Source organism: Aspergillus pseudotamarii, assembly GCF_009193445.1.
Source record: "Aspergillus pseudotamarii strain CBS 117625 unplaced genomic scaffold BDV38scaffold_69, whole genome shotgun sequence".
NCBI classification, from domain to species: Eukaryota; Fungi; Ascomycota; class Eurotiomycetes; order Eurotiales; family Aspergillaceae; genus Aspergillus; species Aspergillus pseudotamarii.
Window position 1 is genome coordinate 62,827 of NW_022475083.1, and position 27,429 is coordinate 90,255.

General features: G+C 48.6%; 10 protein-coding genes across 10 annotated transcripts; 5 read left to right on the top strand and 5 right to left on the bottom strand.

Annotated features, from left to right (window-relative positions):
* Positions 1-3: 3 nt before the first annotated feature.
* BDV38DRAFT_187951 (uncharacterized protein) lies at positions 4-723 on the bottom strand. Its single transcript, XM_032052210.1, has 2 exons — positions 394-723; positions 4-263 (listed from the first exon to the last, which is right to left on the bottom strand). The coding sequence occupies exons 1-2, from the start codon at positions 598-600 to the stop codon at positions 141-143; spliced, it is 330 nt and encodes a 109-aa protein (XP_031909307.1). The 5' UTR covers positions 601-723; the 3' UTR covers positions 4-140.
* Positions 600-1,022, top strand: BDV38DRAFT_258744 (uncharacterized protein). Its single transcript, XM_032055762.1, has one exon. The coding sequence runs from the start codon at positions 847-849 to the stop codon at positions 1,009-1,011; it is 165 nt and encodes a 54-aa protein (XP_031909308.1). The 5' UTR covers positions 600-846; the 3' UTR covers positions 1,012-1,022.
* A 2,123-nt stretch (positions 1,023-3,145) lies between these two features.
* BDV38DRAFT_274456 (putative ubiquinone biosynthesis monooxgenase (Coq6)) lies at positions 3,146-4,751 on the top strand (the record flags this gene model as incomplete). Its single annotated transcript, XM_032057847.1, has 2 exons — positions 3,146-3,317; positions 3,391-4,751. The coding sequence occupies 2 exons, from the start codon at positions 3,146-3,148 to the stop codon at positions 4,749-4,751; spliced, it is 1,533 nt and encodes a 510-aa protein (XP_031909309.1).
* A 278-nt stretch (positions 4,752-5,029) lies between these two features.
* BDV38DRAFT_274457 (histidine--tRNA ligase) lies at positions 5,030-6,721 on the bottom strand (the record flags this gene model as incomplete). Its single annotated transcript, XM_032057848.1, has 3 exons — positions 5,030-5,317; positions 5,386-5,808; positions 5,864-6,721. 3 exons carry the CDS (start codon positions 6,719-6,721, stop codon positions 5,030-5,032), a joined length of 1,569 nt encoding a protein of 522 aa, XP_031909310.1.
* Positions 6,722-12,161: 5,440 nt separating this feature from the next.
* Positions 12,162-13,411, top strand: BDV38DRAFT_286970 (GATA transcription factor LreB; the record flags this gene model as incomplete). The annotated part of the gene is made up of 2 exons (XM_032060776.1): positions 12,162-13,299; positions 13,368-13,411. 2 exons carry the CDS (start codon positions 12,162-12,164, stop codon positions 13,409-13,411), a joined length of 1,182 nt encoding a protein of 393 aa, XP_031909311.1.
* A 258-nt stretch (positions 13,412-13,669) lies between these two features.
* BDV38DRAFT_187965 (uncharacterized protein) lies at positions 13,670-15,171 on the bottom strand. Its single transcript, XM_032052211.1, has 3 exons — positions 14,810-15,171; positions 14,441-14,740; positions 13,670-14,369 (listed from the first exon to the last, which is right to left on the bottom strand). The coding sequence occupies exons 1-3, from the start codon at positions 15,043-15,045 to the stop codon at positions 13,985-13,987; spliced, it is 921 nt and encodes a 306-aa protein (XP_031909312.1). The 5' UTR covers positions 15,046-15,171; the 3' UTR covers positions 13,670-13,984.
* A 900-nt stretch (positions 15,172-16,071) lies between these two features.
* Positions 16,072-17,796, top strand: BDV38DRAFT_188034 (FAD-dependent oxidoreductase). The gene is made up of 4 exons (XM_032052212.1): positions 16,072-16,412; positions 16,583-16,980; positions 17,063-17,572; positions 17,640-17,796. Exons 1-3 carry the CDS (start codon positions 16,125-16,127, stop codon positions 17,544-17,546), a joined length of 1,170 nt encoding a protein of 389 aa, XP_031909313.1. The 5' UTR covers positions 16,072-16,124; the 3' UTR covers positions 17,547-17,572; positions 17,640-17,796.
* Positions 17,797-17,991: 195 nt separating this feature from the next.
* On the bottom strand, positions 17,992-21,183 carry BDV38DRAFT_274462 (uncharacterized protein; the record flags this gene model as incomplete). Its single annotated transcript, XM_032057849.1, has 6 exons — positions 17,992-18,247; positions 18,311-19,695; positions 20,232-20,368; positions 20,436-20,887; positions 20,949-21,025; positions 21,082-21,183. The coding sequence occupies 6 exons, from the start codon at positions 21,181-21,183 to the stop codon at positions 17,992-17,994; spliced, it is 2,409 nt and encodes an 802-aa protein (XP_031909314.1).
* Positions 21,184-21,761: 578 nt separating this feature from the next.
* On the top strand, positions 21,762-23,296 carry BDV38DRAFT_274463 (tRNA (adenine-N(1)-)-methyltransferase; the record flags this gene model as incomplete). The annotated part of the gene is made up of 4 exons (XM_032057850.1): positions 21,762-21,867; positions 21,937-22,102; positions 22,133-22,232; positions 22,301-23,296. 4 exons carry the CDS (start codon positions 21,762-21,764, stop codon positions 23,294-23,296), a joined length of 1,368 nt encoding a protein of 455 aa, XP_031909315.1.
* A 62-nt stretch (positions 23,297-23,358) lies between these two features.
* BDV38DRAFT_258772 (CCR4-Not complex 3'-5'-exoribonuclease subunit Ccr4) lies at positions 23,359-26,873 on the bottom strand. The gene is made up of 3 exons (XM_032055763.1): positions 26,598-26,873; positions 25,258-26,531; positions 23,359-25,188 (listed from the first exon to the last, which is right to left on the bottom strand). Exons 2-3 carry the CDS (start codon positions 26,318-26,320, stop codon positions 24,011-24,013), a joined length of 2,241 nt encoding a protein of 746 aa, XP_031909316.1. The 5' UTR covers positions 26,321-26,531; positions 26,598-26,873; the 3' UTR covers positions 23,359-24,010.
* Positions 26,874-27,429: the final 556 nt, after the last annotated feature.

Here is a 27,429-nt window from a genome sequence, read left to right on the forward strand (position 1 = left end):
TCCATGACAGTTTACGTTATTGTAGCTTACAACCCGACATTATAGCTTTATCTTCTTTGCAGATACCATAAACCAATCGCACCAACAAACATCCTTAGAAGAAGAACCAACAGTAATGCAATGCAGAAGGCCAAATCCAATTACCTCAACCGTTCCTTAACTCCCTCGTGCTCCGCACACTCGAAATCCACCGGCCCAGGCTCCCCCTGTGGATCCAAAATCGCCGGATCCAAAGCCCTTGTAGTCCTCTGGCGAACACGTTCCTATTCAAGAAAACACAAATTCAATCCATGAGGGGACACGTCATATCGTAGATGATAAAAAAAAAATCCCGTCCTTTAAAGAAGAATAAAAGGTAAAAGCATAAAAAAGAAAATGAGCAATCAACCTTACCTCCCGATACATCTGATTCGGCGTCTTCTCCGCGTTCCTCCCCGCCGTTAATTGGAGGTAAACCTCGTGGTCATAGCCCACGGCTCCTTTGCGGTTGTTGGCGAAGTTGGCACTGAGGTCCAGGGATGATTCTGCTGGGATATTCTTGTTCTTTTTGGCTGGTGAGGTTGTGGTTTTGGTTGTCGTTGTGGAAGTAGTGGATGTCATTTTTTTTTTTTTTTTTTTTGTTTTGGTTTGTTTTGTTTTTTGCCCTTCCCTTCGTTTTTCTTTTCTTGATTCTTGTCTTTTTTCTGAAGTTTATTGAGGTTTACGTAGGTTGTCGTTGTCAGATCTCCGCTTTTGAAGGTGAGGTTTGTTGGTTTGTTGGTTAATCGAATTGGTGGTGGTGAAAAAGCAGTTCAGTGAGGGTCATGCATGTTTGGGGAGTCCAGTAGGAATTGAGGCTGTGTATAGATGGAAATAGGCATCAATCACCTGAGGAGAATGGCGATTACGTGGCAAAAGAGAATGAATTTTGAAGAATGGGGTTCTTTTTTATTTTATCTTATTTTATTTCTTTTATTGTTTCATTTTTTCCTTTCATGTTTGATATTTGGGATGCGTGTATCGGAAGATTAGCAGGGTGTCGGTTTTGCAGAATATACGCCATGATTTTCAATGAAATTCTGACCAGTTCTATGCTTTTTGATCCTACTTCTAGAGTATCATATAATCCGAGGGACACTGGAGAGGTTTTGGGGTGGTGGATAAATCTATATATAGCAGCATCCACTAGACCAATTTGCATCCCTTGTTTCCAGTGACAATTCCTCTCTATCTTACTCAGAGGACTACGATAACTAACTTATGCGGTACTTGTATAGGATATAGGTACTATTCTTAACCCGGTGGCACATTCTTCAACTGAGGGGTCGAGTCGCACATGGTTGGACAAAGGGGGTTTGTTTCAGCTTTCTGCAGACTGCGTTCTTGAGCTATAGAATGTAATGTATCATACATGCCGGGGGGTTATAGGCTGCTTCCACAGATCCCCAGAAGAATAGCCAACTAAAGACCTTTTTTTTTTTTCTTTTTTTTTTTTCTTTTTTTTTTTTCTTGTATTTGTCAGTGCAGGTGAGCAAGGATTCAAGTGTCAGTAAGACGCACAATGTCCTTATTCACTGAATGGGAGCTCCTATCACGAACTCCACGCAGTCTCGTGCCAACTTTTACCTCAATATCCTCGAGGGGGCGAGATGCAGTCAGCTCAACCCAATTGATATCCGTGGTAGCGATCCAACGTAAGCTCACTTCGACAAGTGTGATGTGCAGTAGTGGTGTATCTCTTGAGGTAACTCGGGCTAGAAAGATACTGTCCAGAGTACATGTATATCAGAGTCCTAACATGCCGGAAAAGGTCAGCCATGCTTCCGGACGGACGTGTTTGATTGGGAATTTGCCAAGAAGTATAGATGTAACATACTCCATTTTGACACATCGGCCAGGCCCTTGCGGCATGCAGTGTTCCTTTATCGCTCATTTTAATATATTCGCCTTTGGCCTGGGCTTATTCCCCGAAGCATCTCTCGGCAATGGTCTCATGGAGTGAGAAACAGGGCGTCGCTCCGGGAATGATATCCAGGTTGCTGACGGTCACGATCGTCCAGTGTTGCCGTTGTCTGTCAATGTATATTGGACCTCGTCGATGCGGGGGAGATTATATCTTCAGGGAAGGAAGCTGATCTTCGTTGAGTGCCATTGAGGGGTATGATTGACAACGGGGATTAGGCTGAAAATAAGATGATATAGGGTGTAGATATGATACTCCCGAGGACCAATCATGCCAACTCTGTCTTTTAGATACTATGGAATGATGAATTTTCATGATAATCAACGTCACAGACGAAAACTTTAGCGGACGTTCGTCGTTGAGAGTTAAGCAATTAAGGACCTTCAACCATGCTCTAGATACTTTTTGTAGTATACAGGGCTATCCACATAAGTGTCATAGTCCAATTCTAATAACAGCTAGATCTGTAACATAGCCAATAACACTGAGGTGTCAAGGATAAGATTGAATAGGACCGGTTCAGTATTTTCGGCGCCATAGGAAATATACACTCAGCCTTGACACTAGTGGATCTATAAAGCGACGCTAAAAGCCTATGCATTCTGTCAGAGATTGCGAGGAATACTGCATTGTCGGACTCGGCAGGCGCATCATCTATTGGTTCCATATAAGTTGTTTCAGGAGATGAGGCCTGAGATGATTTATCCAGATATAGCGATATCTGGTATAGTGTCTCATTATACTGGTTATCAAGCCAACATTGATGATTGATGTCTCCATATACTCTCTTCATAGAATTTAAATACGACGACTGAATTGGTGTGCCATAAGATTCGTGAATATACCGCCTAGCCAGGGTAGGCAGAATATCTATTTCAGGCAGGCGGTACGCCAGAAACCGCTGAACCCTAGATATGTTCGCTGCATCCCACTATATCAGGAGCTCACCCACCAGATGAACTCGTATGTACCATTAGCTGTAGATTTATGCCTTATAGGATATTAGTACACTGTAAACATTAGTTAGACATAGATAATAGCCTTTCACACAGTTGGGCGCTATCCCTGCTCATTAGAGATGTGCCATCACCATCAGTAGAAAGGTTTCTGTTTGTGTTGTTTGCACATCATCACCCCATGTCGCCGACTGCCTTCTCCGATGATCCAACTTCATTGTTCCCTGAATCCAGACGCAAGCCCATAATGCGGCCAATTACTCGGTCGGCACTCCGACCTTATGTTTGCCCTTCCTGCCGGTCTGGTCGCTTTGTGGGCCGTAGAAGGTTTGGGTCCAAGCCCGATCAATCCCCCGATGTCTACGATGTGGTGTGTGTCGGAGGTGGTCCAGCAGGTCTAGGGTTACTAGCAGCTTTGCGTAAGGCAGTTTCTACTGGAAATCTTTTCAACTCACTCAATTCCGCGTGCGCAAGACTAATGTTTTTCTATAGGTGCTTCTCCCTTAACATCAAAGCTCAGGGTGGCCCTCGTCGAGACCCAGGACTTACAAAAAGCTCGCGCCTGGAACCTCGATTCACAGCAATTCTCGAACAGAGTCAGCAGCCTAACACCCTCATCCGTGTCATTCCTGCGCAAGATCGGGGCCTGGGAACATCTTGATGTCGACCGAGCTCAAGAATACCAGGAGATGCAAGTATGGGACGGTGAAACAGATTCGCGCATAACTTTCGACTGGTCCGCGGATACTTCCCCGTTCGAAAACCTCCCCACAGTCGCGACAATGACGGAAAACGCCAATCTCGTCCGCGGACTTCTGTCGCGCATCGCGGCATCTGGAGACGAGAATATCTCAATCTTCTCGAACACAACCGTCTCATCTATCGAAAACGGTACGGACCACCCGGACGGCCCGGACCTATCAGCCTGGCCAGTTCTCTCCCTCGCTCCAACCGGCGCAGCACAGTCACAACCCCCAACTCGGATCGCCGCAAGACTACTAGTCGGTGCGGACGGTATCAACAGCCCCGTCCGTCGGTTCGCCGACATTGCAACCGAGGGCTGGGACTACAATCGTCACGGCGTCGTCGCGACTCTTTCCCTCGCCGACCCGGATCAGGTCTCATTCCCTATCGGCACAAGAACCGCCTACCAGCGCTTCCTGCCTTCCCTCGGAGGCCCAGTTGCTTTGCTACCACTACCCAACAACCACGCAACACTAGTGTGGTCCACCACGGTAGAAAACGCCGCCTATCTCAAATCTCTTTCCCCGAAAGCGTTCATCGCCATGGTCAACGCCGCATTCCGCCTCCCGATGACGGACCTCAAGTACATGATGCGCATGGAGCGCCCAGCCACCTCTGCATCGGACTATGAGGATTCACACGAGAGCGAACTGACTTGGCGTCTGCAACATACCCCGCAAGCCTCTCACGTCCCGCCCATGGTAAACGGCGTACAGGAGGGCAGTGTGGCCTCTTTCCCTCTGCGCTTCCGGCATGCATCAACCTATATCTCACCACGCGTGGCTCTTGTCGGCGATGCCGCCCATGTGATCCATCCGCTTGCTGGACAAGGTCTCAACCTTGGAATGGGCGATGTGGCGTCCCTCTCCAAGACGATCGAATACGCAGTCGACCACGGAATGGATATCGGTGATATTCTTTCTCTGGAGAGTTACACCGCCGAACGGTGGGCTGTTAATGCTAAGATCGGCGGTGTCTGTGATATGGTGCATAAGCTTTACAATGTTCCGGGCCAGGGCCCGGTTGCATGGGGTCGCAGTCTAGGTTTCGAGATCATTGATCGGTTACCTTTTGTTAAGGGATTCTTGATGAAGAATGCTGAGGGTTGATTGAGTGGTTTGAGGCCATAATAGGCCCTCACTGCATTTTTACTACTCCCTTTCAAGTTGTTTCTCTCCTTCGCCCGTGTATTACCTATATCTCAAATGAGACCTTGTATTACATCCAATATACAAGGTCAAATCTGCAATATGTACATTATTATGAATGAAAGCCACTCAAGGACTTCTCAAAGCAATTTACTTTGCATATTACGTGTTCCAAACAAGAAGTAAACGTGAAATCTAAATCGGGTATTGACATTTCTTTTTCGCCTTGTTTGGTAAATCTAGTTTGTCGGGGCATTGACGTTGAGGCCCTCGAGCTGTTGTGTTACAGCGGAGGCTTGATCCTGCTTCCTAGCCACACGGGTTTTTACCTCGGCGGGGAGATTAGCGAGATCCACCAGCACACCTTCCTTCTCGGGGTGGCCTTCTTCGAGACCCATCTCCTTGATGCGGACTTTGCCGTTGGCGAGTTCGTCCTCACCCAGAATGACGGCGAAGGGGACACCACCTTGCTCGGCGGCCTTGAACTGTTGTGGGAGCTTGGGCTTAACCTTGTAGGAGAACTCGGCCTGCCTCAAGGGTTAGTCGACATTCTGTTTTGCAACATTCCACAAGCGCAATCAAAAGCTAGGCTTACCTTGACGCCGGCGTTCCACAAAGCCTGGCAGACGCTCATGCGCTCCGTCAGCATGCCGTTGAAGCCCTTGCCGCCGAAAGCCATAACGAAAGCGTCGACTTCGCTGCTGCGCAGAGCCTCGGCATTATTTTCACGCTCAAGGCGGGCCTTGGTGATGGAGAAGATACGGTCGACACCGAATGAGACACCAACACAGGGGATCTGAGCCTTGGGCAAGAACATGCCCACCAAGTTGTCGTAGCGGCCACCAGCGGCCACACTTCCCACTCCCAGAGTGGGGTCGTCTGATCTGTCGTCGTCGGCGTTGCCACCCTTAGACTTGCTCTTCTTGGCTGACTTCTGCAGTTTCTCCGCCTCGGGAGCAGAGGATGAAACGGCTGGTGCGGAGCCTTCGGTGACAACTTCGTAGATGACACCGGTGTACTGTTGACCAATTAGTAAACATGCGACCCATGATAGATATAGGAAAGAAACCAACATAGTCTAATCCACGAGCAAGACTCATGTCGAAAGAGATACGGTCGAGGACTCCGAAAGCCTCCAAGTAGTCCATAAGGAGACCCATGTCCTCCAGACCAGCCTTAGCGGAGGCATTCGCCAGAAGAGACTCATCCTTCAACAGAGTCTCGAGAAGGTCCCGTGTACCCTTCTTGACAACGTATGTTTCAATCTTGTCCGCAACGGCGCCATCAAGACCCTTCTCTTCAACCATCTCCTTCCGGACATCGGCCCAAGGCATCTTATCCAGCTTGTCCACTGCGCTAGAAATCGGGCGGATCTTCTCTGCCGGCACACCACACACCTCGAAGACACCATCCAAGATCTTCCGGTGGTTGATCTTGATGCTATAACGACCCTGCCATCCAAGCTCCTCGAACACTTCGGTGACGATCTTCAGGACCTCGGCATCGGGAACCATAGGATCAAAGGTACCAGCAACATCGAAGTCACACTGATAAAATTCCCTCATGCGACCCTTGCTGACGGCGGGCTGATCCCGTCGATACACCTTGGCAATATGATAGCGCTTCATGCTGCGCACGTCGGGGTTCATGGCGAGCCAACGGGCAAAGGGAACGGTCAAATCGTAGCGGAGGGAGCAGATCTCACCACCCTGGTCCTGCAGGTCGTAGATGAGCTTAGAGTCCTCGCCATATTTTCCGGCGAGAATCTCGCGCAGCTCGAAGACGGGGGTGTCCAGCGCGGTACCGCCGTGACGCTTGAAGACATCGGCAATGGTGGTGAAGATGCGATCGCGGAGGAGGGCATCGGACCCAGACCAGTCCTTGGTACCCTTAGGGGTCTTGAGGTTGAAGTTGTTCTTTTCCTTACCCATCGTGTCTACCGGGCGCGACGAACTGAGGTTTGAGGAGGAGGAAGACGAGGAAGAGTGGCGGTAGTGGGGGATGGTGGGGTCGTGAATACTACTAGTACTAATAATATTCTTGAGGGCTGTTGGGCGGATGGCCGCTGTCGCTGTCAGGGCCCGACGACGGAGGGTGACAACTACCGGGTCGGCAATTGCTCGTCGTGCTGAGCGCAGAAGGCCGGATGAGAGAGTGGACTTCATCCAAGACAGTTTGGAATGAAATACCTGTAGGAATTCTTAAAGCATGAGTCAAGTTGATTTTCTGGTCCGGGCCTGTGATTGGACCCTTTCTTGCCGTTTCTGTTTTTCTTTGATATTCGGCTGAATCGGGTATGTTTCACCGTCTCCGATCCCGACCTCCATTGGGAAGTTAGGGCTCAGATTTAGGGCAAAAGTCACATGGCGCATTAAGGTATCTTCCCTCTCTCTCTCACTCTCACAATTGATTCATTGGTGAAAACATATTCCATACCCAGAATAATATACATAGAAAGATTAGTAGTCACAGCAACGTTCACTTGACGCCTTAGTTTCCCACGTTTCCCACTCATCATGACTCTGCCAACGAAGATCTCGTCACATCACCTGCGATCCATTAGCATGAGAGTCTAGTAGAAAGCGACTGGGAACTCTGCCTTACCTCTGCGATTGACTGTCTCTCGATGATCGACTTCTGCTTCTCATTCCGCGACACCCGGTAGTAGTAATCGCTAAAGTCTCCGCACTGCATGTAGCGCAGGAACTCCTCATCATGAGTGATAACAATAAGCTGGAAATTACTCTGCGCCTGACGAGTGCGAATGATATCATGTAGCGACTCAGCCAAGGACCGGATATTATCCCGGTCAAGATTTGTCGTCGGTTCGTCAAGCGCGATCAGACCGCAGTTGACACCAAAGCACTCTGCGAGAGCCAAGCGGATGATGATACTTGCGAGTACCTTTTGTCCTGCACTGCAGCGTCCACGCATATCCATTTCTGCACCCTGCTTGACCATACACACTCGGTAGTTATATGACCGGTTACCTTTGGCATTTTCATTATCGGAGCGGATAAGGATAGTATCAACGTCAGTGCCTCGGTAAGTCTTTTGCCATAGTTCTCCGATAATGGCATTGATCTCCTCCATCTTTAAGCCATGGTATTTCATAATGGCTTTATCCAAGGCTCCTCCGTAGCGAGCCAGGTCATCCACCGCAGCTTTAGTGGTTTCCACCTTGATGTGTGCTTCCTTGTATTTGGGCGCTGCGTCTTTATAGTCCGTGTTCCAGTCTGCTAGAAGCTGCATCAGTTGGTCGTCTTTAGATTTCATCTCACCCATCCTGCTGGCTTGCTTTGCAGCCAGTGCGTTGTGTTCGCGGGTTCGACGTTCTGACTCGTCCTTGAACCGGCTCCGATCAACCTCTGCGTTCTGGGCTGCTAACTGTTCGATCTCTTGTGTGACCTCGTCAAGCGCCCTAGTTGCTTGACGATATGTGAGATTATCCGCATATTGACGCTTGGTATTCTCGCTATCCTTCAGCTGGGAAGATATCTTGTTGATCTCTTTCGTGATATCCGCCTGTTCGGCTTCGAGCTGGCCAATCTGCTTTTCGATATTCTCGAGTTCGCGTTTACTGCGTTCCAGTTGAGTCGGACCTCCCCGTTCATTATATGCATCAATCTCTTCGTTTGCCAGCTCCAGCTGATGTACACTCTCCGACATCTGAGAAATTGTTTGTTGCATTTCTCTTTCGCGTGCCTCGGCCCGCTGGGTAATATCATCGTACTTAGCCTGGACCTTGAGAAGCTCAGGAGTCAAATCCTCAATATCCCTATCGGCTTTTGCGATTGCTTCTCGTTGTTGGCTGTTGAGATTTTTGTACTCTTCAATACGAGCGAGGAGGTCGGACTTCCTTTCCAATTGGAACTTCGCGTTGTCGAGATTGCTCTTCACGTCTCTTAATTTTAGTTCCAGAATGTTGATCTCTGACTGTGTTTGCTCTTTATCATGTGTGATTTTCGACAGATTCTTTTTCAAAGCCCTGGACGTTTCACCAATTGCAGCTATCTCATCTTGAATATCCTCGAGCGTGCGTGCAGAGGTAGTATCCTGTTGTTTAGAGGAAAGATCTTGTATCTGGGAAAGAATAGATTTAATTTCCGCATCATATCGGACGATCGTGTTGACCGTTTTGGAGAGAGCTTCGATATCTCTTTTCTTCTCAATTTTTTCACTGACAATCTTGTCGCGGTCCTCCAATTGATTGAGGAGCTCATCACGCTGCAATGCGTATTGTTCCTCTTCCTTTTCCAACTCTGGGATTTCCGTATGCTGAAGACGAGACCAAGTATCATAAGAAGTGCTGGCTGCCCGTGCAGCCTCAAGATCCTCTTCTAAGTTCTTCACATCCTCGTCGTCGGCATCTCTTTTGGCCTTCTTAACCAAATTTTCCAATTTGTTTCTGAAGGTCTGCAGCTCGGCGTCACTCTTGAAGCCTCGATGGCATAGCCTACACACCTTCGACTGTTTTACAGTTTCTAGACAAGTTGCCATATACTCGCCGATCCCAGCATACTGCTCAGCATCTTTTCTTGCAATATCAAGCTGTGCTTGTCGTTGCTTGAGTACTTCGGGAAATTCCTCGGGTTCGTCATTGATAGCTTCACGAATCTCCTCGATGCATTCTTTTAGAGACTTCTGTCGTTGCCCTAAAGCCTTCTTGGCATTCTTGAGTCTGAATTCCACTTGCTCTAGTTCCCTACTGACGCCATCTCGTTCATTTTCAGCGCGGGACACCTGCTTGGATTCTTCTTCCAGCACATGCTGGAATTCCTGCTCCAGGGTATCAGGTTTCCAGTCTTGATTGACGAATTTCGATAGACGTTCGCCGTGAGCGCCCTTCATAGTTTCCAGGCTGCGGTCCCGCTCCTTCAATTCCTTCTTTAAATGATCCAATCGTGCCAAGTCACCGGCGCGTTTAGTCGCATCGATGAGTTCCGAGTTCAAGCGCGAACTCTCATCTTCAAGGCCTCGGATCTCCGAATTGATGTCATGGATCTCTTTGTCCCACGAAGCAGATTTTGCTCGCTCCTTAGCTTGATGCAGGTGCGACTGAATGTCTTCGATGTTGGCCTCAAGCGCCGCTTGGACACCTTCATCCACGTTTATTTCATCAAGCTTTCCTTGATAGGTGGTCGACTCTTTGTCATTTGCACCTATCTGTCGCCTAGCAGCGTTCTTGGTTTCCTGCAAGGCCGACTTCTGCTGTGCAATATCGTTCAGAGCCGTTTGCACTTCGCGCAGCTCACCTTGTGCTTCCCGCTTGACCCGGTCTAGGGCCTGATTCTGGTCTTTCAATAACTTTCTGACCTTTCTCATGAATTCATCGACATCACCCTGGTCCTGGATGTTGTCAAACCCCCGAATATTATTGGTACGCGCGATTTCTTTGGTCATCCTTTGTCTCCGTTCAACTTGCCGCTCAAAATTGGCCTTGTCATTCTCAAACTTGCCGTATTCTGCCTGCTTGATACCTAGCTTTTGCCGCGTTCGCTCTATTTGCTCTTTGATCTCCATGTAGTTTTCCTTTTGAGCCTCTTCTTGCTGTTCATACTGAAGCTGCTTGGACTCGAACTGTTCCAAATTTGACTGCAACCATTCGTCCGAATCATCAAGCTCGACGAGGTGTCTTTTCAAATTGTCAATCGTTGATTGAATACTTTTGGCCTCAATACGCTTTCCTTCTAGCGTACCAAGGACTTGGGCGTAACTTTCTGACTCTCGCCAGGCTTTATCGGCTAGCTCAGCGACACGTCGCATCTCCTGAGAAAGCTGACTTGTCTCTAGACGTAAGGCTTCGATCTCTTCTTGTAGCTTAATTGATCGCTTTTCTGCTCGGTCTGCTTTTTCCTTGTCCTCCTTGGCGTGTTGTTCCATGATCTTGTACTTCGCAAGGTCCTCGTTCTGCTTCTTCCTCAGAGCTTTGATATTGTCAATAGCCTTTGTGTATTTCATGGCCTCAAATATCTCGTCGAACTTCTTCTTCAGGACCGAAGGTTCACTCATAGGCCACAAGCTCTCGTCTTGGTGGCAGAAGATCACAGAATCTAAGATAGCTTTGGAGACCCCAAGATACTGGGGCATGATCTGATCAAGCTCCGCAACTCTCGAAGAGATAGCCGTCCTTTCACCATCTTTGATCATCAGCAGTTGGCCTTCTAGTGTCTTCTGCTGCCGGGTGGTTTTCTTCACGGTGAGTTGTAGACTCCGCGTAGATACCATCTTAGCACCCGACGTGCCCTTGAAGGACAGCTTCACTTGAGCCAAGACTTCTTTCTCCCCACATAGTTTCGGGTCATGGATGAAGGCGCCGCCCTTGCTGTTTGGCGGGAGGTCACCGGTGGTGGCGTATTTGAGACATTCAATAATCGTCTAAGGCCCGATTAGTGGAAGTGTTGCTGCTTTCAGTTGATTTGAATATTCCGTACTGTCTTTCCTGATCCATTGTAACCGACGATTAACGTAAGAGGGGTGTGGAACTGGATGGTCTCGCTGCGGGTGTTGTCGAAGGAGCGAACCCTAAAGCAACGCAAACAATGAATCAGCGATCGGTGACGGGAATCCTTCGGGAAATACACTTACCCTAGAATTGAAAGCTTATCTATCTTCGCTGGTATGGGTCAGTATATTAGATTCATCGCCCCGCAGTCGATCTCCGCACCACTTACACCTGCTAGTTTGTCAGTGGCAGACGGGAGACAGGACCACAACACCCGACTCACATCTTGAGAGTGTCGCGCAACCGTACGTGGATAGATAGACGTTGGGCTAGAAGTATGAGGTCCCCCCTTTATCCTTCAAAACGACCTCGTTCTTTCTAAAGTGCCCTTGGTGATATTGCACGACCAGCGTCTTCGAACAATCAGGTCACTTTTGGCGTTCGGCACTTGGTGCTGCGCGTCACGGACACTAAGAAACCGACGCGGGGAAGCGGCGCGAGATCACGTGGCGGCGATGGCCGTCTAAAGTCGGGGATTAAATTGAATTTGGGAAGTACTTTTGACAGATGATAAGCCACCCCATCATGTGCTCAGGTACTGTACCCTCTCCCCCAGGATAGGAAATGATGGCTCTCACACATATGGCCAAAGGACTTCAGTTGGTTGGTACCAATTGAATCCTTCTCAGTGCCTGTGACCCCCTGAGCGCCAGCATTGGACGAGAAGTTCCGGTCCTGTTAACGGTGGCCAATATCTCATTGGCGCGGCGAGTGGGCCCTCCGGCCTTGTTATACAGCACCGGAATTGACAGCTCTATCGCAGCCTTAGTGGCTCGTGTATCTTGCAATCCCACGGTGGCCATTCCTCATGTCCAAGAGAATATTTCCTCTCTGCAAAAACATCGTTGGTTTCCCTGGTGCCAACGATGGATTGGGCCGCTGCCGAGCACGAGAGTGGGGTAACGCAGAATCATCAGCACAGAATGCAGGCCGAAGATCATGGTTCTTTTACAGAAGAGATTCAGAAACTTCCACCACCGCCGGCCGGCAATGTGGGTGCGCAGAACTCATCCGACCCGGCGGATGAACAGGGTTGGCCCCAGCGTGTGTTGAATACGATGAAAGATATGCTACTACTTCTCAGCTCCGACGGCAAGATCTTGTATGCATCGCCATCTTGCAAATCCATCACCGGCTACGACGCAAACCAACTACAGCAGAAAGCTTTGGAGCGCTTTATACACAATGATGATAAGACCGTGTTTACCGAGGAGATGAATGAGTGTATCACGACGACTCGTCCAGTGCATTGCCATTTCCGGTTTCGCAAGAAAGACAACAATAGCAATACATCTTGCCTTTTGGAGGTACATGGACACCCACATATGAAAACGTCTGAACCGAACGACAGTCCCGAAAATCATAATCAAGAATGTATTGGCGTTTTTCTTCTGTGCCGACCTTATCCCACGAGAAGCTCTCAGCTGATCGACTCATTTCTGGAGCATAAAATCGAGAACGTGCGACTCAACCAGCGAATAGCACAGCTAAGGCAGGAAGAAGAGGAGGATTTGGCATCAGGTCAACAGTTATATGCCGGCGACTCCACGGGAGATTCTACCTCCCGCCACAATTCTCATTCAGGCCGATCCAATTCCAATCAATCATCGTTCCGCGATACCACTGGGTCTGGTGAGGAGAACGAGTCATCCGACACCCTCACAAACGATGATCCCGACTCCCGGTCGTACCTGGATATTGCCGCGGATAGATTGGGCCAGACGGAGGACATGTCTCATATTGAGGGAATCGAGATGCTGACGGGTCTACACTACGGTGATGGTGAACGTTCCCAGGGGCTCAGTACTGGCGTTCGCCAAGGTCGCCTCATCCATTATGATATGGAATCTGCCAAGCTAGACCAGCAGGCCCGCGTCATCCAGGACAGCGATCGAAAGAAAAGACAGAAGGGTGAATATATGTGTACTGATTGCGGAACCTCAGACTCTCCCGAGTGGAGAAAGGGGCCTGAGGGACCCAAGACTCTGTGTAATGCATGCGGATGTAAGTCACCAGTCCACACACCCTCTCCTTCTCTTTATCGCAAGTGTTTAGTCTAATAACATATCCAGTACGCTGGGCCAAGAAGGAAAAGAAACGGCAAGATCAAATCTAGCCACTACCACTACGTGGAATCAGCAACACTTGTAACATTGTACTCCTCGTTCCTGCATTACGAAACATGTTCCTGCGGCGATACCCCTGCATTGTGCTCCGTCCTGCTATTTCTTTTTCGTAGGCAATTTATATTTTGGCATTGTCTGGTGATGACAGCAAATTCTTTCCAGCAGTTGCGTTGTGCGAGAGTTATGTATAATCCCAGTTTTAGAACTTACGAGATTTATGGATAACTAAGGCTCACTTCCTATTTGCTATCTTTTCTTGTATTCAATTAGATTGGGACTAAGCACGAATAGTCAGCCAGTCGTGGCGGTTCGATTGCTCTAGTCGCGATAATGGTATAATGACCAAATGACAGCTAGAAAAGCGACATGAAAAGAAAAGGCCCAAACATAATACGTGATTGTTCATGAATTCCTCTTGCAAGTGCCCCAAGTAGGGCTTTGAAAAAACACCCGATTCATGCAAATCGATCGCTAAACGGGAAATGAAATAGAAACATAAGTGGTTCTCATATGACCGTGGGTATTAGATTTTCAAGGACATTTTTACAAACTTCTGAAAACATTCACGCCTTGGCCGCCTTCTTAGGAGGCGGCGGAAAGTACATTTGAGGTTGGTTCCCCGGCGCTAAGGTTTCCGATGACTCTTGCTGTGTTGGCGGGCGAGGGTTTGGTGTGCTGAAATGGTCCCGGAGTGGAAGATCTGACGATCCAGTCCCGAATGTACTAAATTCAGGGCTTCGTGACGACATAGTAGGCATCATCTGCGTAGCACCCCCTGAAGGCAGCGCAGGGCTCATCATGGGAAACGTTCTGGGGGTCCTGAGAACCATATCTTCGTACTCCTTCATGGTTCTCTTTTCTTCACGGCGTTCGTCACGCTCTGCCTTTTCCTCCTTGGTCAAGAAGCAGGAGTGCACGCTCACGATAATTTCGACAAAATAAAGAACACTATGAATATAATGTCAGTTACCAGGGGTCAAGGGACAAAAGAATCATTATAATAGTAGGTGCCAACCCACATGATAATGATAGTAAAACCAAAGAGCGCCTTGGCTTGTTGGCAATATCCAATGTTATCTTTATTCGAAGCAACACTGCATGACTTCGTAAGATACCACGGTGGGCCGGATTGCAGGTGCTTAGGATCCGACTTGTCGGAACCAGCTTGATAACTGGCCGACACGATATATACTATGAACAGTCCCACGTGGACGAACACTGACACAGGCGGGTAGAAAATCCGCAGGACATGGACAGGGAGTTTGGTTATTAAGATGAAAGTGCTCAAAACGCCAATGACTAGATTGTAATTCGTTATGCTACAATGCCGTTAGTTATTGCCGCATAATTAAGATTTAATCGTTGTAAGGCAAGAGATGAACACATACAAAGAGCCCCAGACCATAGGGACTTTATAGGGCCTATGGTTCGCGGCAGCATAGAGAATCTCATCGGGAGAACTGTTGAAGCCATTATCTGCTCCATCTTGCCATAACTTGGTCCGGTATAGATCGTGAGAAGCAATCCCAGTGAATGTGAGGATGACAATAGTGATGGGAAGCTCAAGGGCCATCAAAATATAAAAGAGATTGTGTCTGCGCCATTTTCGTGGTAAGGAAACCATGATGGCGATTGTATATTTATTTCCACGAAGACACGAGTTCCCGTAGTTGGTAGATCAGTGGGGTATACAACGTTAGGTATATAATTTGCGCCGTGAGATTGTGTCCTTGAACAGTTACGCTGTGGCCAGACCGGCTGGCTGGGCATTCAACTCAGTCGCATCGGACGGCCAAACACATAGAGCACAAAGAGACAGGAGAAAGACGGCTATCAGAGAAAGGCTTGGAGGATCAGCCGGGACGAAGCCGTTAATATGGAGCAGAGTGATCCCAGGTCGCCAGGGCCAACCTCTCTAGCCCATGGCGAGGGTCAGAAGAGGGGCACTAGCACCTCGAGTCGGCGACAAAACTTCAAAGAAACTCTAGAGCACCGCAAGTTAACTGTTTCTCAGAGATGCATCTGGCCAATGCTTGCCACCAGGGAAGCGCCAGCACCAACCGGGGCTCGGGTGCTCATCACCAATAAGATGGCGAAAGTGGAAGATTGGCTGGCGGCCGTCACACGCTAGGCCGTGTGATGGAGAAATTGATCTGCATGGTTGAGCAACAGACTAGCACCACTGGTTAGTTTGTGAATTTGTCCGTGGTGCTGCAGTAATTCATAGTTTCCCTAGACTGCCCTGTTAGAGAGCAAAGCGCTGGGGTGGGGAATCTAAACATTAGCAGTGTGCTTCTGTGATTCCACTTGCATAATAAAATCAGGTGTGAGGAAAGAAACCTGTGTCCATAAGCGTGTTCAATTCTTGTCTTATTTGAAAATATTTTGTTTTAATGGCAATTTCTGTCACGTTAAGAAGTAAGTGAAAAGGATAAAGACGTGTGGATGGAATCTATAAGATCAACTCGTTAACTAAAAAGGGTTTGTATTCATTGTATTAGTAACAAACGTCATTGGATGTACATGTCATGTCACTTGACTATTACTACTACCCAAGTCGACATCAACCCACATCATTTTCTATCACACATTTCTACAGGGATTAAAAGAAGAGGAGCTTAAATGCTACAGTGCCAATCAAACCAAATGCGCTCATAAGTGGATATACTAATCACTCTACTGGGTACTGTACATACATACCACATGCGACCCCTCCAACTCTTGCGTTGCCGCCAACTCCATAAGCCACCACCCAACCTCAATCTGTCGCATAAGCGCCGTCCCTCGGTGATTCGGCACGAAATGAGCTCTCTGGCCAGTAAAAAGACGTCGGTGCCTCATAAGCTGCGCACCGCAGCAGAACCCCGGCAAAATGTTCTGTACAATGTGCGGCTATCACATATCGAAGAGGTCAATCCTACCGTACGGCTGCTGCACTTGGCCATCCCTCCGCGGGTGCAAGCGCTAGAGGAGTCAAACCAGGGTGAAGAGGTATAGTATCTTTAATTAGTCATTTCCTTCCAAACAATTAGTTCTGTCATGGATTTACCAACGGTTCTACGGTACTGATATTTGAATCATACCAAAATGCGCATGTTCTCAAGAGCCACAGTTACTATACATGCCAAATGCTATTGGAGCATATACTAACACCGTAATAGTCTGATCAACCTCAGCCATTCACTTTCGCTCCTGGTCAATGGCTAGATGTGCATATCCCGTCGATATCCGACGCCGGGGGTTTCAGTATTACCTCAACACCAGCAGATGCTGAAGCCCTCCCCTCTCTTCAGCCCACGACAGAGTCACTTGCCGTGGAAGACGAGGAAACAGGCCTTCCTCCCGTGGACCCGAGAGGCAGAGACCCGTACGTGGAACTAGCCGTTCAAAAAGCACTCTCCAATCCCGCCAGCGCCTGGCTCTGGAAACCCAGGGATGAAATTCTAGGAAAGGAGCTATGCATCCGAGTCGGCGGGAGCTTCGTCTGGCCTCCTCCGTCTGGGATAGATCTCGAAAAGGTCAAAAACGTAGTTCTCATTGCTGGGGGAGTGGGTATCAAGTAAGTTGCCCAGTGCTACTCACTACACTATGGGCTTTTTATATCAATATACTCCAACATCAACGTGCTAACCAAAACAAAGTCCATTAATTTCTATCCTCTCACATTTAAATAACAATGCAGACGAAACCCCAGCTTCACACCACCCTTTCAATATCCACTTTCTCTATTCTACTAAACTCCCAGCAACAGCATCCCAGAAAGCTGCCACATCTCCTGAACCCGTTTTGGACCAAATCCTCTTTCTCTCTCGCCTCCGTCAGATCATTCATTCCCAGTCTCAGTCTCATCGGTTACGCATAACCCTCGATCTGTTTGTTACTAGCTTACGAGATGCATCATCTCCACTTCTGCTAGAACAGCCCAATGATTTGAGTATTCACCCACGGAGAATAAATCAGGATGATCTGCGTACGGCGCTTACTGGGCCGAATGGCGATATCCAGGCTGAGGAGACGGTTTGTTACATGTGCGGACCGCCTGCCATGACTGATGAGTTTGTCGCTACCCTTCGAGGTCTCATGGGTGATAGGAGTGATCGTGTTTTTTTCGAAAAATGGTGGTAGAGTGTTTACCAATAGTAAATGCCACTGTAAGCCCACTATACGAGCACCTACAAAATATCGAACAGGATCATTAACCCCGAGAAACATACGCAGCATTCCTAATAACATGGATATTGGTGCGGATATGTATGAATAAGGAAGTAGCAAACAGAAAATAGCATTCTTTTCATGATACCTTCGATCCCCTTTCCCACGAATCCAAACTCCCCAGCCGACGCCCTCTAGAGCCAGCGTATGTTGACGTCCTCGCACTATACAAAGATAATATAAACAACACAAGAGTAGAATGTAAAAGAGCGTGGGACCGAAATTAACAGAGGGCGTGCCGGCATTGATAACAATATTTTGTAAACAAGGGTAAATCGCTCTGTCAAAGAAGCTGAGGGACAATGGTTCTTTTTTTCGCTAACCCTTAATATGAAATGCCCTGTGAATGTTCATCTTTTCACGACATTCCTTTCACAGCACCACCATCAACTATCATCTGTTCATCGATCTTGGCCTCTGTTTCACCATACTCAAGTCGCTTATATGTCATAACCCGCCCTGCATTCATGTCGAAGTCAAAGAACCTCACACGCCGGACATAGTCTTTATAGCCTCCATAGCCTCCGAATCCAACACCCCCTCCGTAACACATCCAGAGCGATGGCTTCTCGTCTTTGTTGTTGTTAATCATGCAGTAGTCATTGACGTGGTCACTACAAGTCCATTAGCAACAAAAGACGTCACATATTAATTGGGCAAAACAGGGTTGAACTTACTGTCCACAGCTAACGAATAGGATACCCTCCTCTTCAAGTGCATCCTTGAAGCCTGAATTGAATCCTGGAGCGGTTGGGGGTTCGTCCCAATTGCCAATGTACAGGTTATTTGGGTCACGGTATTCAGGCAGCGGGATATGAATGAATGCCATGTTCATGTGCATGTACGCATATTCATGGTGCTTCCTCTTAAGGCCTTGGGCAGTGTTCTTGAACCAGCGGATCTGGCTGGGCTTGATCCAGTCATAACCTCGAAATTGCCGTTCATCTGGCGAATACGAATGCGAATCAAGAAGATAAAGCGTCAAAGCTGAGTGTGCGCTATTACCACGGCCGAGAACCTCGACGATGTAGTTACCGACACCGTCTATATCTTCAGGGCCAGCCGATGACATTGAATACGGCAGTTGCTCTAACATAGCCATAAGCTCCGACCGGTTGAGATTGCCCTCGTCGTCGTGATTGCCAAAAATAGCTGCGTAGGGAATCTTGCGATCCACAAGCAGCTTGACAGACTTAAAAAGCGCACTTTGTGCATCCTTAGAGGTTTCACCATTCACCTGATCACCAGTAAGGACCACCATATCGGGCTTCTCTTCATCCAGGAGCCTCTCCACAAACTCAAGCGTCCGCGGGTCAGCCTCACACTTCTGGCCAGGAACAGGTTCCGCTGGGATAGGGTCACGGCACAGTCCAAGACCGGTACTCAAATGCAAGTCGGCCAACTGCATAATCTTAAAGCGACCATGTTCATTGATTCTGGGAATTGGTCTTTTCAGCTTCTGAGGATCTCCCCTCTGAATACTGATACGGGCTTCTAATTCCTCCGTTCGACTATCCAGTAGCAGCGGCGTATCTCTGACCTCCCAGCCAATCCGTGGATCCACCGCATCGGCACCGAAAAGAACATCGACCAAGGTGATCGCAGTCTGCGAGTCACTCGCGTGGCGCTTGGCTGTTCGTCTCAGCCAGATTCCACCTGGTCTCGGTTCCCACGTAGCTTCGTCTTTCTCCCCATTCTTATTATCTTCAGAGGTCTCTGGAACAAGCCGACTAATCTTCAAATCAATCACAACTTTGTCCGTAGGAAGTAGGTCCTCCTCCCTTTTCCGCTCAAATTGGACAAAGGCGGTGGACGTCCAACCAGTGCGCAAATATAGATCCTTGTCGACCTGTGTCCATGACGGCGAAATAGGTTTGCATTTGGAGAAAGGGTTGATATGCGAGCACGATTTGATGGTGACATCTGTAACAACGAGTCCTGAATAGTGCGAAGGAAGGTGGCCATGGATAGCGGCAGGTAGGACGCGAAACCGGTTATCTAGAGTTACGACGAAAAGCAGTATACAAACAGCAAATACTGCGAGTTGTACACCCGCGCGAACCTATGAGAAGACATATTAGACACTTAAACATCATACACAAGCTGTAGAAATCGATGCGAGGGACCATACAAATCGGCGTGTCATGTTGGTAGTGAAAACCCCTGGCAAGTTCTAAATCGATAAAAAACTGCCGAGCGCTGAAGCATGATGAAGTATAGCAAGCCGCAAAAGAAGAGTTGGGGCTCGCCACAGAGAAGACCCAACACTAGGTCATCTCAAGGGGCCGTGAAATGGAGGATAAAGCAGCTCAGTTGGACCCGAAATTCCCCCGTATTTTGAAGGTCGCCACAAATCCCGCCAAGTCTAGAAGGCGGTCACGCCCACCCTGACTGGGCCGATCGAGCCCTGTGGGTCCATGGGCCTGTCATCAGTGGCCAGAAAGTTTATTGCCAGGAAATTACTATGAATCAGGGTGCTCACTATCTTTACGATGTATATTTAGTATCTATGGGGCTCTCTTTCTCTCTCTATATAAATCCAACGGCCTCGCCGTTAATAATCTCAGATGTCTTACTTTAGTTTTTCTCTTTGTGGACATTTTCGAGTCCTTCCTGGGCCACCTTCTTGATCGTGACCTTGCCGCTCAGGATGTCTTTCGTTGTGGCCAGGATTGAGGACCAGCTCTCGAAGACGGTGAAGGGTGTCCCTTGACGCTCGCAGTAGGTCACCAGATCTAGGAATAATCAGCTCACTGGAGAGGGTGGAAGAATCAATAAGAAAATCCCAGGGAAAACACGCACCCCTTCCTTTCTTAGCAAATAAAAGATCGGTCTCCGAAGCAGCCGACAAGTCCGAGACCCCATCTCCCGCGTACAACAAGGTCGGGCGTACGTTGTCCGGCAGAGCGGCATAGGGCTTAATCTCCAGGGATTTGTCGTGACCAAAATGGCTATCATCGTGATACTTAATCTGCCAACCACCCTCAGTATTAATATCCTTGCCATCGCGGCTTTCCACATCGTTGGCGACAATAACGAGGTGGTCATCGGGTTTATGTCCTAGTAGAGTTTCGAACAGGGCGCTAATGACCGGGGTCATGCCGGATGACAATACTACAATGGGCACGTTGTTTTCCTTGGACCAGTGGTAGAATTCGATAAAATATGGATCAAGCTGCATGTTCTTTTTCAGTTGCTCGATGCATTCATTGAAGGGAACCTTGACGCTGTCTAGCATCTCACGGAAGGCATCACTAACAGCAAACGGGTTAACAGACTGTGCCCCGGGGGGATTACCTACACCGTGATACATACCGAAAGCTAACTTTGTTCTCCAAGACGTCAAGGTTCCCTTGACGACGCTTCTCTTGTCCATATCCGAGGTTGTCAGTCTAGGCAAAGGTCAATTAGCGAGGAGTCCTGTAACAGGTTCTGGGAAGACAAGTACCAAGAAGTCATTGCTGTCCTGGAGTGTAATGGTCCCGTCAAAGTCCGTGAAGAAGATGATCTTGGGGTTAGTCTTCATATAAGGAAGATTTGAGGCGCTCATGATGACAGTGTATGGAAGTGATTACTTGCTACGTGTAATCACGATGAAAACAGAGAACAAAAATGAGTAGGTGGATTGTTTAAAAAAAAAAAAAAAAAAAAAAGGAGTCTGAATAGGAGTGAAAGCTAAAAGGATGCGGTATTCATTTGACATCCCACCGGTGAAGAGGAAAAGGAAGGGAAGCCAGGAGATAAACCCCGCGATGTGGCTATACTCGATCTGTTTAGTAGTTCAGCCATCCTTCAATCAAACCAGTGTTTAGAGTTGCCTGATTGAACAAATGTGGTGCCTGAGCGGTAGTTCAACGATTTAGTACGGAGTAAACCGCACTAAACCAGTTTCTGGGAATTATGCGGAGTAAAAATGAGAGAAATTTACCCGTTGATGTAATATCTGATATCACGCTATCTCAATTATGGGGCCTGGCTTTCTTTTTTTTTTTTTTTATTTTTTCTTGGTTAAGGTCCCTTCACTTTTAGCCGAACCGAAGAACTAATTCCGAGAAAGAACATCAGATCCAGTTTACGGATTATAAGATCTTCCCACGTCATACGGCCATTTAATTCAATCTCAATTGCATGGCTCGTATGCTTCAATCGCTGCGGCGAGCCTTGGGACTGACTTCTCCCAAGCCAGTCCCTACGTTCCGTAGGTCTATCGATACGGACTTCTCCGTCTTTCGAGGTATGCTTCTTCTCCACGGTTCCGTCGCATTATTGCGCTCATCATTAATAACCAAACTTGAACGATTAGAGGGAGACCGAGCAATTATCCATGGCAAAACCCCATCGTTAACGAAACCCTTGCAACCGGGTCAGAAAACAGACCTCCGGCGTGGGTATCTAGAGCACAGCAGCATCATCGGCCGGCGAGTCCGCGAGCGAATTCAGGCCCAGAAAGGTCAGCATAATATCAATTAGTCGAAGGGACATGAAAGGAAAAATTGAAGTCTAACATCATTTCTCCACCCGAGCACAGGCCCCGAATATCGACTCACTCTCCCTACGCTGGACGAATATGTCGTCCTGACGCCTCGCTTGGTAACACCGGTATGGATGCGATTCTTCACCATTGATGGCTCCGCTGCGTGCCTAGATAGTTAATACTGTGTCGATAGATCTACGCTGCGGACGCCAATCTCATCGTCTCCCTACTCGATATCCACGTAGCACCTCCAGCAGAAGGAGAAGAACACACTCAACAGCCTCTCGAAATCCTCGAATCCGGAACGGGCCATGGTTCCCTAACGCTGCACCTGGCACGCGCAATCCAAGCGGCAAACCCAACACCCCCGCCGCTACCAGCTCAATCCCAAATCCAATACCTACAAGGCCGGCCCGTACGACCGGACGAGAAACCAGAAGAAAAGGACAAAAAAAGTGCGCCCAAGAACGAAACAGCCATCGACCCAACCCAACAACAATGGGATACATGGCGCAGTCAACGCAGAGCCATAATCCACACCGTGGACGTATCTCCAAAATTCTCCGCCCACGCTGAGAAAATCGTCCGCGGCTTCCGACGTGGTCTCTACGCAGGAAACGTCGATTTCTACGTAGGTCACGTCGAAAACTGGATAACAGAGCAGAAACGGCTCCGCACCCCTACTAGTCTTCTACCCCTAACGCAGAAATCGGCCGACCCGTTCCTCTCGTATGCGATCCTGGATATGCCAGCCGCGCACCAGCGCATCACCCACGTGGCCCCGATCCTGAAAGAGAACGGTGTGCTCGCTGTATTCATGCCCAGCATCACACAGATCGGTGATTGCGTAGATCTGATCCGTCGGCAGAAGTTGCCATTCATCCTAGAGAAGGTCGTTGAGCTCGGTGCCGGCATCAGTAGCGGACGTCAATGGGACGTTCGCTTTGCGGTGAGAAAGTCTCGCGCGGATCCCTCGTCGTGGAATGAGCCCTCTGAAACGAGCGAAGGTGCTGTCCATCAAGATCGGGAGGCTCTTGACGACGGTTCCGTGGAGAGCATCTCTACCCCTGAGGAAGCGCCCAAGGAAGAAGATAATGTGCTTGTCTGTCGGCCGAAGGTCGGTTCCCGTATAGTCGGCGGAGGGTTTGTTGGGGTCTGGAGACGGATAGAGGATTCCCAGAAACAGTGAATCGCTTTTAGTTTGGATACCCCCATTATTTGTAACATCAGCCACAACTGTATTATATCCAAGACTCATGTATAGATAGACATATCTACTTCCTTCAACAAGATTATTCTCTCTATGCTTGACTGCTACCGATATTCTGAGTATAAAATGAACCACGGTTTAATATATCAAGAAAATTTACCTCGCCATCGAGCAACCATAGTACACTTATAGGCAGTCCTCTACTCACCTGGAGACGCTGTGCAAGACCTCAGGGCTATATGAAAACAAGCGACCAAAGATAAATCCACCATTCGCCTAAGAAGAAACCATAGCAAAGCAGAGAAACGTCTTCATGACCCAACTACTCCAAGCCAGGTGACCTTCAGCCCCTCAACACCAAGTATGGAAAAAAAAGCCACAGATGTGAGTAGAAATTCGACATGAGGGAAAGAGTAAGATCCTAGCACATGTAATGAGAAAGATATGAAACTGCCGCGCCGTTGAAAGCTACTTTCCAAGAAAATCATACGCAGGTTCGATTGCACGAACGCCCTCTGGCGACAGCAATGACAACAGATAAGACTCACAAGAATGTTTAAAAAGAGGAAATGAGAAAAGCAAAAGCAGTAGACGAACACCACAGACACGCGAAAAGCCCCCAAAGATTCCGAGATAACAAGATAAACCGGCTACGCAAACACCAGTCTCGTAAGATTCAGCATGCACCATCCCTCAATTCCGTTGCGGTCCAAAATCCGCCTCCACAACCTTCCCCTTTTTCCCTTTAACAACAAACTCCGCAAACAATGCGATATGATCACTAGGAAAATGAAAGTTAGGGAACCCGGGAACCTTCTGTAGATAGTCCTTGTCCACCTCGCCGAGTAACGCCGAAACATGAAGCGTATTCGATGTAAACCAGATATAATCCAGAATATCCTTAAAATCAGGTGTATAATTCGTGAAACTCAACTCGCCGATCGAGTTGTATGCGGATTTCAACTTGAACGGGTGGGTCATACCAACCCGACTCAAGTTTCCATAAAGTCGCTTCTCGAGATCCGGATGCTCTTCCGATAGCCGTCCATTTGCAATCAGGTTATACGCCGCTGACCCAGGCGATGAGTTGAAATCTCCGCACATGAAAAGAGGGATTTGATCGCCACTGCTATACTCCATGGATGGAGCGGGTTCCGGTGGAGTTTGCGCTTCACCACCTTCCGCTTCTGAGAAGCGGAACGCCGCCTTGTCCGTGCACGCAGGCCATTTTGCGTACGTCTCGGAGAGCTTCGTGATCTCTTCCATAAGAATAGCTGTCTGGATCAACTTGACATCCTTGAAAGCCGGGTCCCAATAGAGATGAGCATTCACGACGATGAACCGCGAGCCCGTCAGCCTGTTTTCAAGGAATACAACAACTGCAATGTGATCCTTCTGCCATAATCTGTTGTATATGTCATCCTGGCCCTTCGCATCAGGTCTCCGTACTGCCGTCTGGCCAAAGTTGATCATCTGCTTATCAAGAAGAATAAACTTGGTCCCCTTGAAGAAGGTGGCACAGCCATCGACAGACTTGGCTTCTTCCTCCTGCATACCCATGGCTCTTCCTCGTGGCCAATATACACCCTTGTAACCATTGTAAGCCAATTGCTCTCTGAAATAACCGTTGTAGCTGCCTTGGTCTACTTCTTGCAGACAAACAATATCCGAGTCATGAGACCTTAGCTCGCTAAGGATGAGATCCCTTCTAAACTCCCATGACAAAGCACGAGAAGGAGTATATCCGAAGTGGGACTGTGTCGCAGATGAATCGCACAGTGCGTTATGGGAAAGGACGGTGATCTTCTCAGTGGAGGTACCCGCAGTCTCGTCAAGGATAACCCAATCTCTGTCCGGAGGTGGGGGGTTTTCTAAGGTACATTCGTTAGCATGGATGAAAACAAGAATCTCCATCAACATGACTGGATGGTTTCACAAACCTGGCATTTCTTCCCTCAGATACTTGATCAGGGCTCTGGTACCCTCCTTCATAATCTGAGACTTAAGAATATCGTTCAATGGGTTGCCCTCAATTCCCAGAGTGTCCAACCGGTAGAGGTATCCCATTTCGTAAGGGAGCGTGCGAATATTGTTATCGAACAGGTAAAGCTTCTTCAGGCTCGTAAGCATGCCGATCTCCTCGGGAAGTTCGGCGAGGTCATTGCCCGAGAGATCCAGGTGTTCGAGTTTCCGAAGCTGGCCAATTGTCTGGGGTAGCACCTTGAGTTTGTTGTGATTTAGGTACAGCTCCTTCAGGAAATCGTAACTGAACAAAGACGTGGAGAGTGCACGAAGTCCTTGTCCTCCGAAATCGAGGGCATACCAGCCCTGGCGAGGGGATGCTTTTACTTTCGTCAGCCCATTCTTCACATCACCTCCATTCTCCTGGGGTTCAGGCTGACTGGGAGCGATCTGGATGCCCTTGGTCTGTTGAGCGACGGCCCGGGCATAGTAATGCGGGGAACTCGCCTGCCGCGATTCAGCGGCCAGCTGAAGCTGTTGTTGCCAATGTTCATTCATGGATTCATCGATATCTTCGTCAACGTTAGCATGAGCCCCATTCTGCATGTGGCTCGGGGTGAAATGAGGAGTAGCGGCAGCCAACGCCCCGCTGGAGAAGTTGTGCTGGTGGTTGATATTGTGGGAGGCTTGGTTGTGGTGTGTGTGGTGATGAGCTTGCTGTGCAGGGTGAGGATGATGACTCTGGGATTGAAACTTCGGCATCTGCATGCCGAAGCGTTGGTGAGCCTGGCCGCCATTCATCAGGACATGCTGCCCTTGGTGCGTCTGACTGTACATGGTGAATGGATTGAGCGCAGCTGCCTGGCCAAGAGGAGGGGATCGTGAAGGCGATGGTGTGTCGTGGCTAAATTTCAGTCTTCCTGTCGGAGAATTCGTCCCGTTCCGGACAAGGTGTCGTTGATGAGAAGGTTGTTGTTGTTGCGTTTGAAAGAAGAACTGCCCGGCCCCAGGCTGCTGGAACCTGTAGGTACCATCTGCCATTTACCGTGGCAGATGAGACCGTGAGTTATTTGCTTGAGGGGGAGTTTCGGAGAAAGTGAGGGTCAGCGACGCTGGAGACAGTAGAGCAGTGGCAGGAGAGAGAGGAGTCGGGGACCGGGTTCGTTCTCTCCTTCTCTTCAACATGGGGTCCTGAAGCGGAACCGCCCCGAATCAAAGTGTCTCTCTGGAAATCACAACCGCAGCAATTCCACTATAAAATTGTCTGTTGTCAATTTCAGTCGCAACCGAAGATCTTGAAGCCTAACAGGTGACGTACGGTCGAATGATAGGGGCCGGCGTCGGACGAGCGAGTCACAGTAACAAGTGGGGGAGGCGGTCTAGCGAGAAGCCTGGAGCGGAGTTAAACAGCGGCCCCAAGGACAATGAGGTTGAATAGATGTGACGAACGGCACGTATAAATCGGTGAACAGATGTAACTAAGGCGCCAAAGGCTTGTGGAGATGAGTTCCTCATCGCTTTGACGCTGCAAAGTGCTTTGCATCCAAGGCGGGAGTCGCTGAGATCACGTGGCCCGGCATCCGAGGGCGTGATTCGCCGCCGCCGATCAGCCAAGACCGCTTTCAAGACGCCCGGATTTTGTTTCTTCTCAAAAGTGTCGCTTTCAGCCAAATCCACCGGGGATCTGAAAAAAGGTCCACTGGCACTAACCTATATAGCACGTACCGTATTGTCCAGAAGGCTTCCTTCTACTACCTCCCCTTGTGGAAGAACCCATGGTTGTTAACGAAATTTAGTTTTCTAATCATTCACAGGATACATCATTGAACAATGACCTTTGTTGTTCCCGCTTCCATGGACCCTACTATGTAATATGTGAGTGTTTACCTCGATTATCCACTTCCACCCCGATACACAGTACTAGTAGTCGGGTGGAACGGGCTTGATAGCTGCGTCGCCCCCAATGTACCCTTTCTACCCAACCAGCTCTACCTTTCAAGCTGATACTACACAGACATGGCTTTACCAACTAATGCCTACTAGTGGGCTCTATACTGGAGCATGGTGTTTTTGATCTCCGTCTCCAAACAAAGGATGGAGTCAACTGCAACCATATTGTGTGACCTTTCCTTTCAAAATATGCAGCTAAA

Bases quoted from the DNA above. Each gene is read 5' to 3' on its own strand.
- BDV38DRAFT_187965 (XM_032052211.1), bottom strand. From the start codon at position 15,045: ATGGTTTCCTTACCACGAAAATGGCGCAGACACAATCTCTTTTATATT. The intron at 14,741-14,809 runs GTATGTGTTCAT...ACGGCATTGTAG, and splicing joins CCTATGGTCTGGGGCTCTTT to CATAACGAATTACAATCTAG. The intron at 14,370-14,440 runs GTGGGTTGGCAC...TTATATTCATAG, and splicing joins GGTTTTACTATCATTATCAT to TGTTCTTTATTTTGTCGAAA.
- BDV38DRAFT_258772 (XM_032055763.1), bottom strand. From the start codon at position 26,320: ATGGCAGATGGTACCTACAGGTTCCAGCAGCCTGGGGCCGGGCAGTTC. The intron at 25,189-25,257 runs GTTTGTGAAACC...AATGTACCTTAG, and splicing joins TCTGAGGGAAGAAATGCCAG to AAAACCCCCCACCTCCGGAC.
- BDV38DRAFT_188034 (XM_032052212.1), top strand. From the start codon at position 16,125: ATGCGACCCCTCCAACTCTTGCGTTGCCGCCAACTCCATAAGCCACCA. The intron at 16,413-16,582 runs GTATAGTATCTT...ACACCGTAATAG, and splicing joins AGTCAAACCAGGGTGAAGAG to TCTGATCAACCTCAGCCATT. The intron at 16,981-17,062 runs GTAAGTTGCCCA...ACCAAAACAAAG, and splicing joins GCTGGGGGAGTGGGTATCAA to TCCATTAATTTCTATCCTCT.
- BDV38DRAFT_258744 (XM_032055762.1), top strand. From the start codon at position 847: ATGGAAATAGGCATCAATCACCTGAGGAGAATGGCGATTACGTGGCAA.
- BDV38DRAFT_187951 (XM_032052210.1), bottom strand. From the start codon at position 600: ATGACATCCACTACTTCCACAACGACAACCAAAACCACAACCTCACCA. The intron at 264-393 runs GTAAGGTTGATT...TTTCTTGAATAG, and splicing joins CGAATCAGATGTATCGGGAG to GAACGTGTTCGCCAGAGGAC.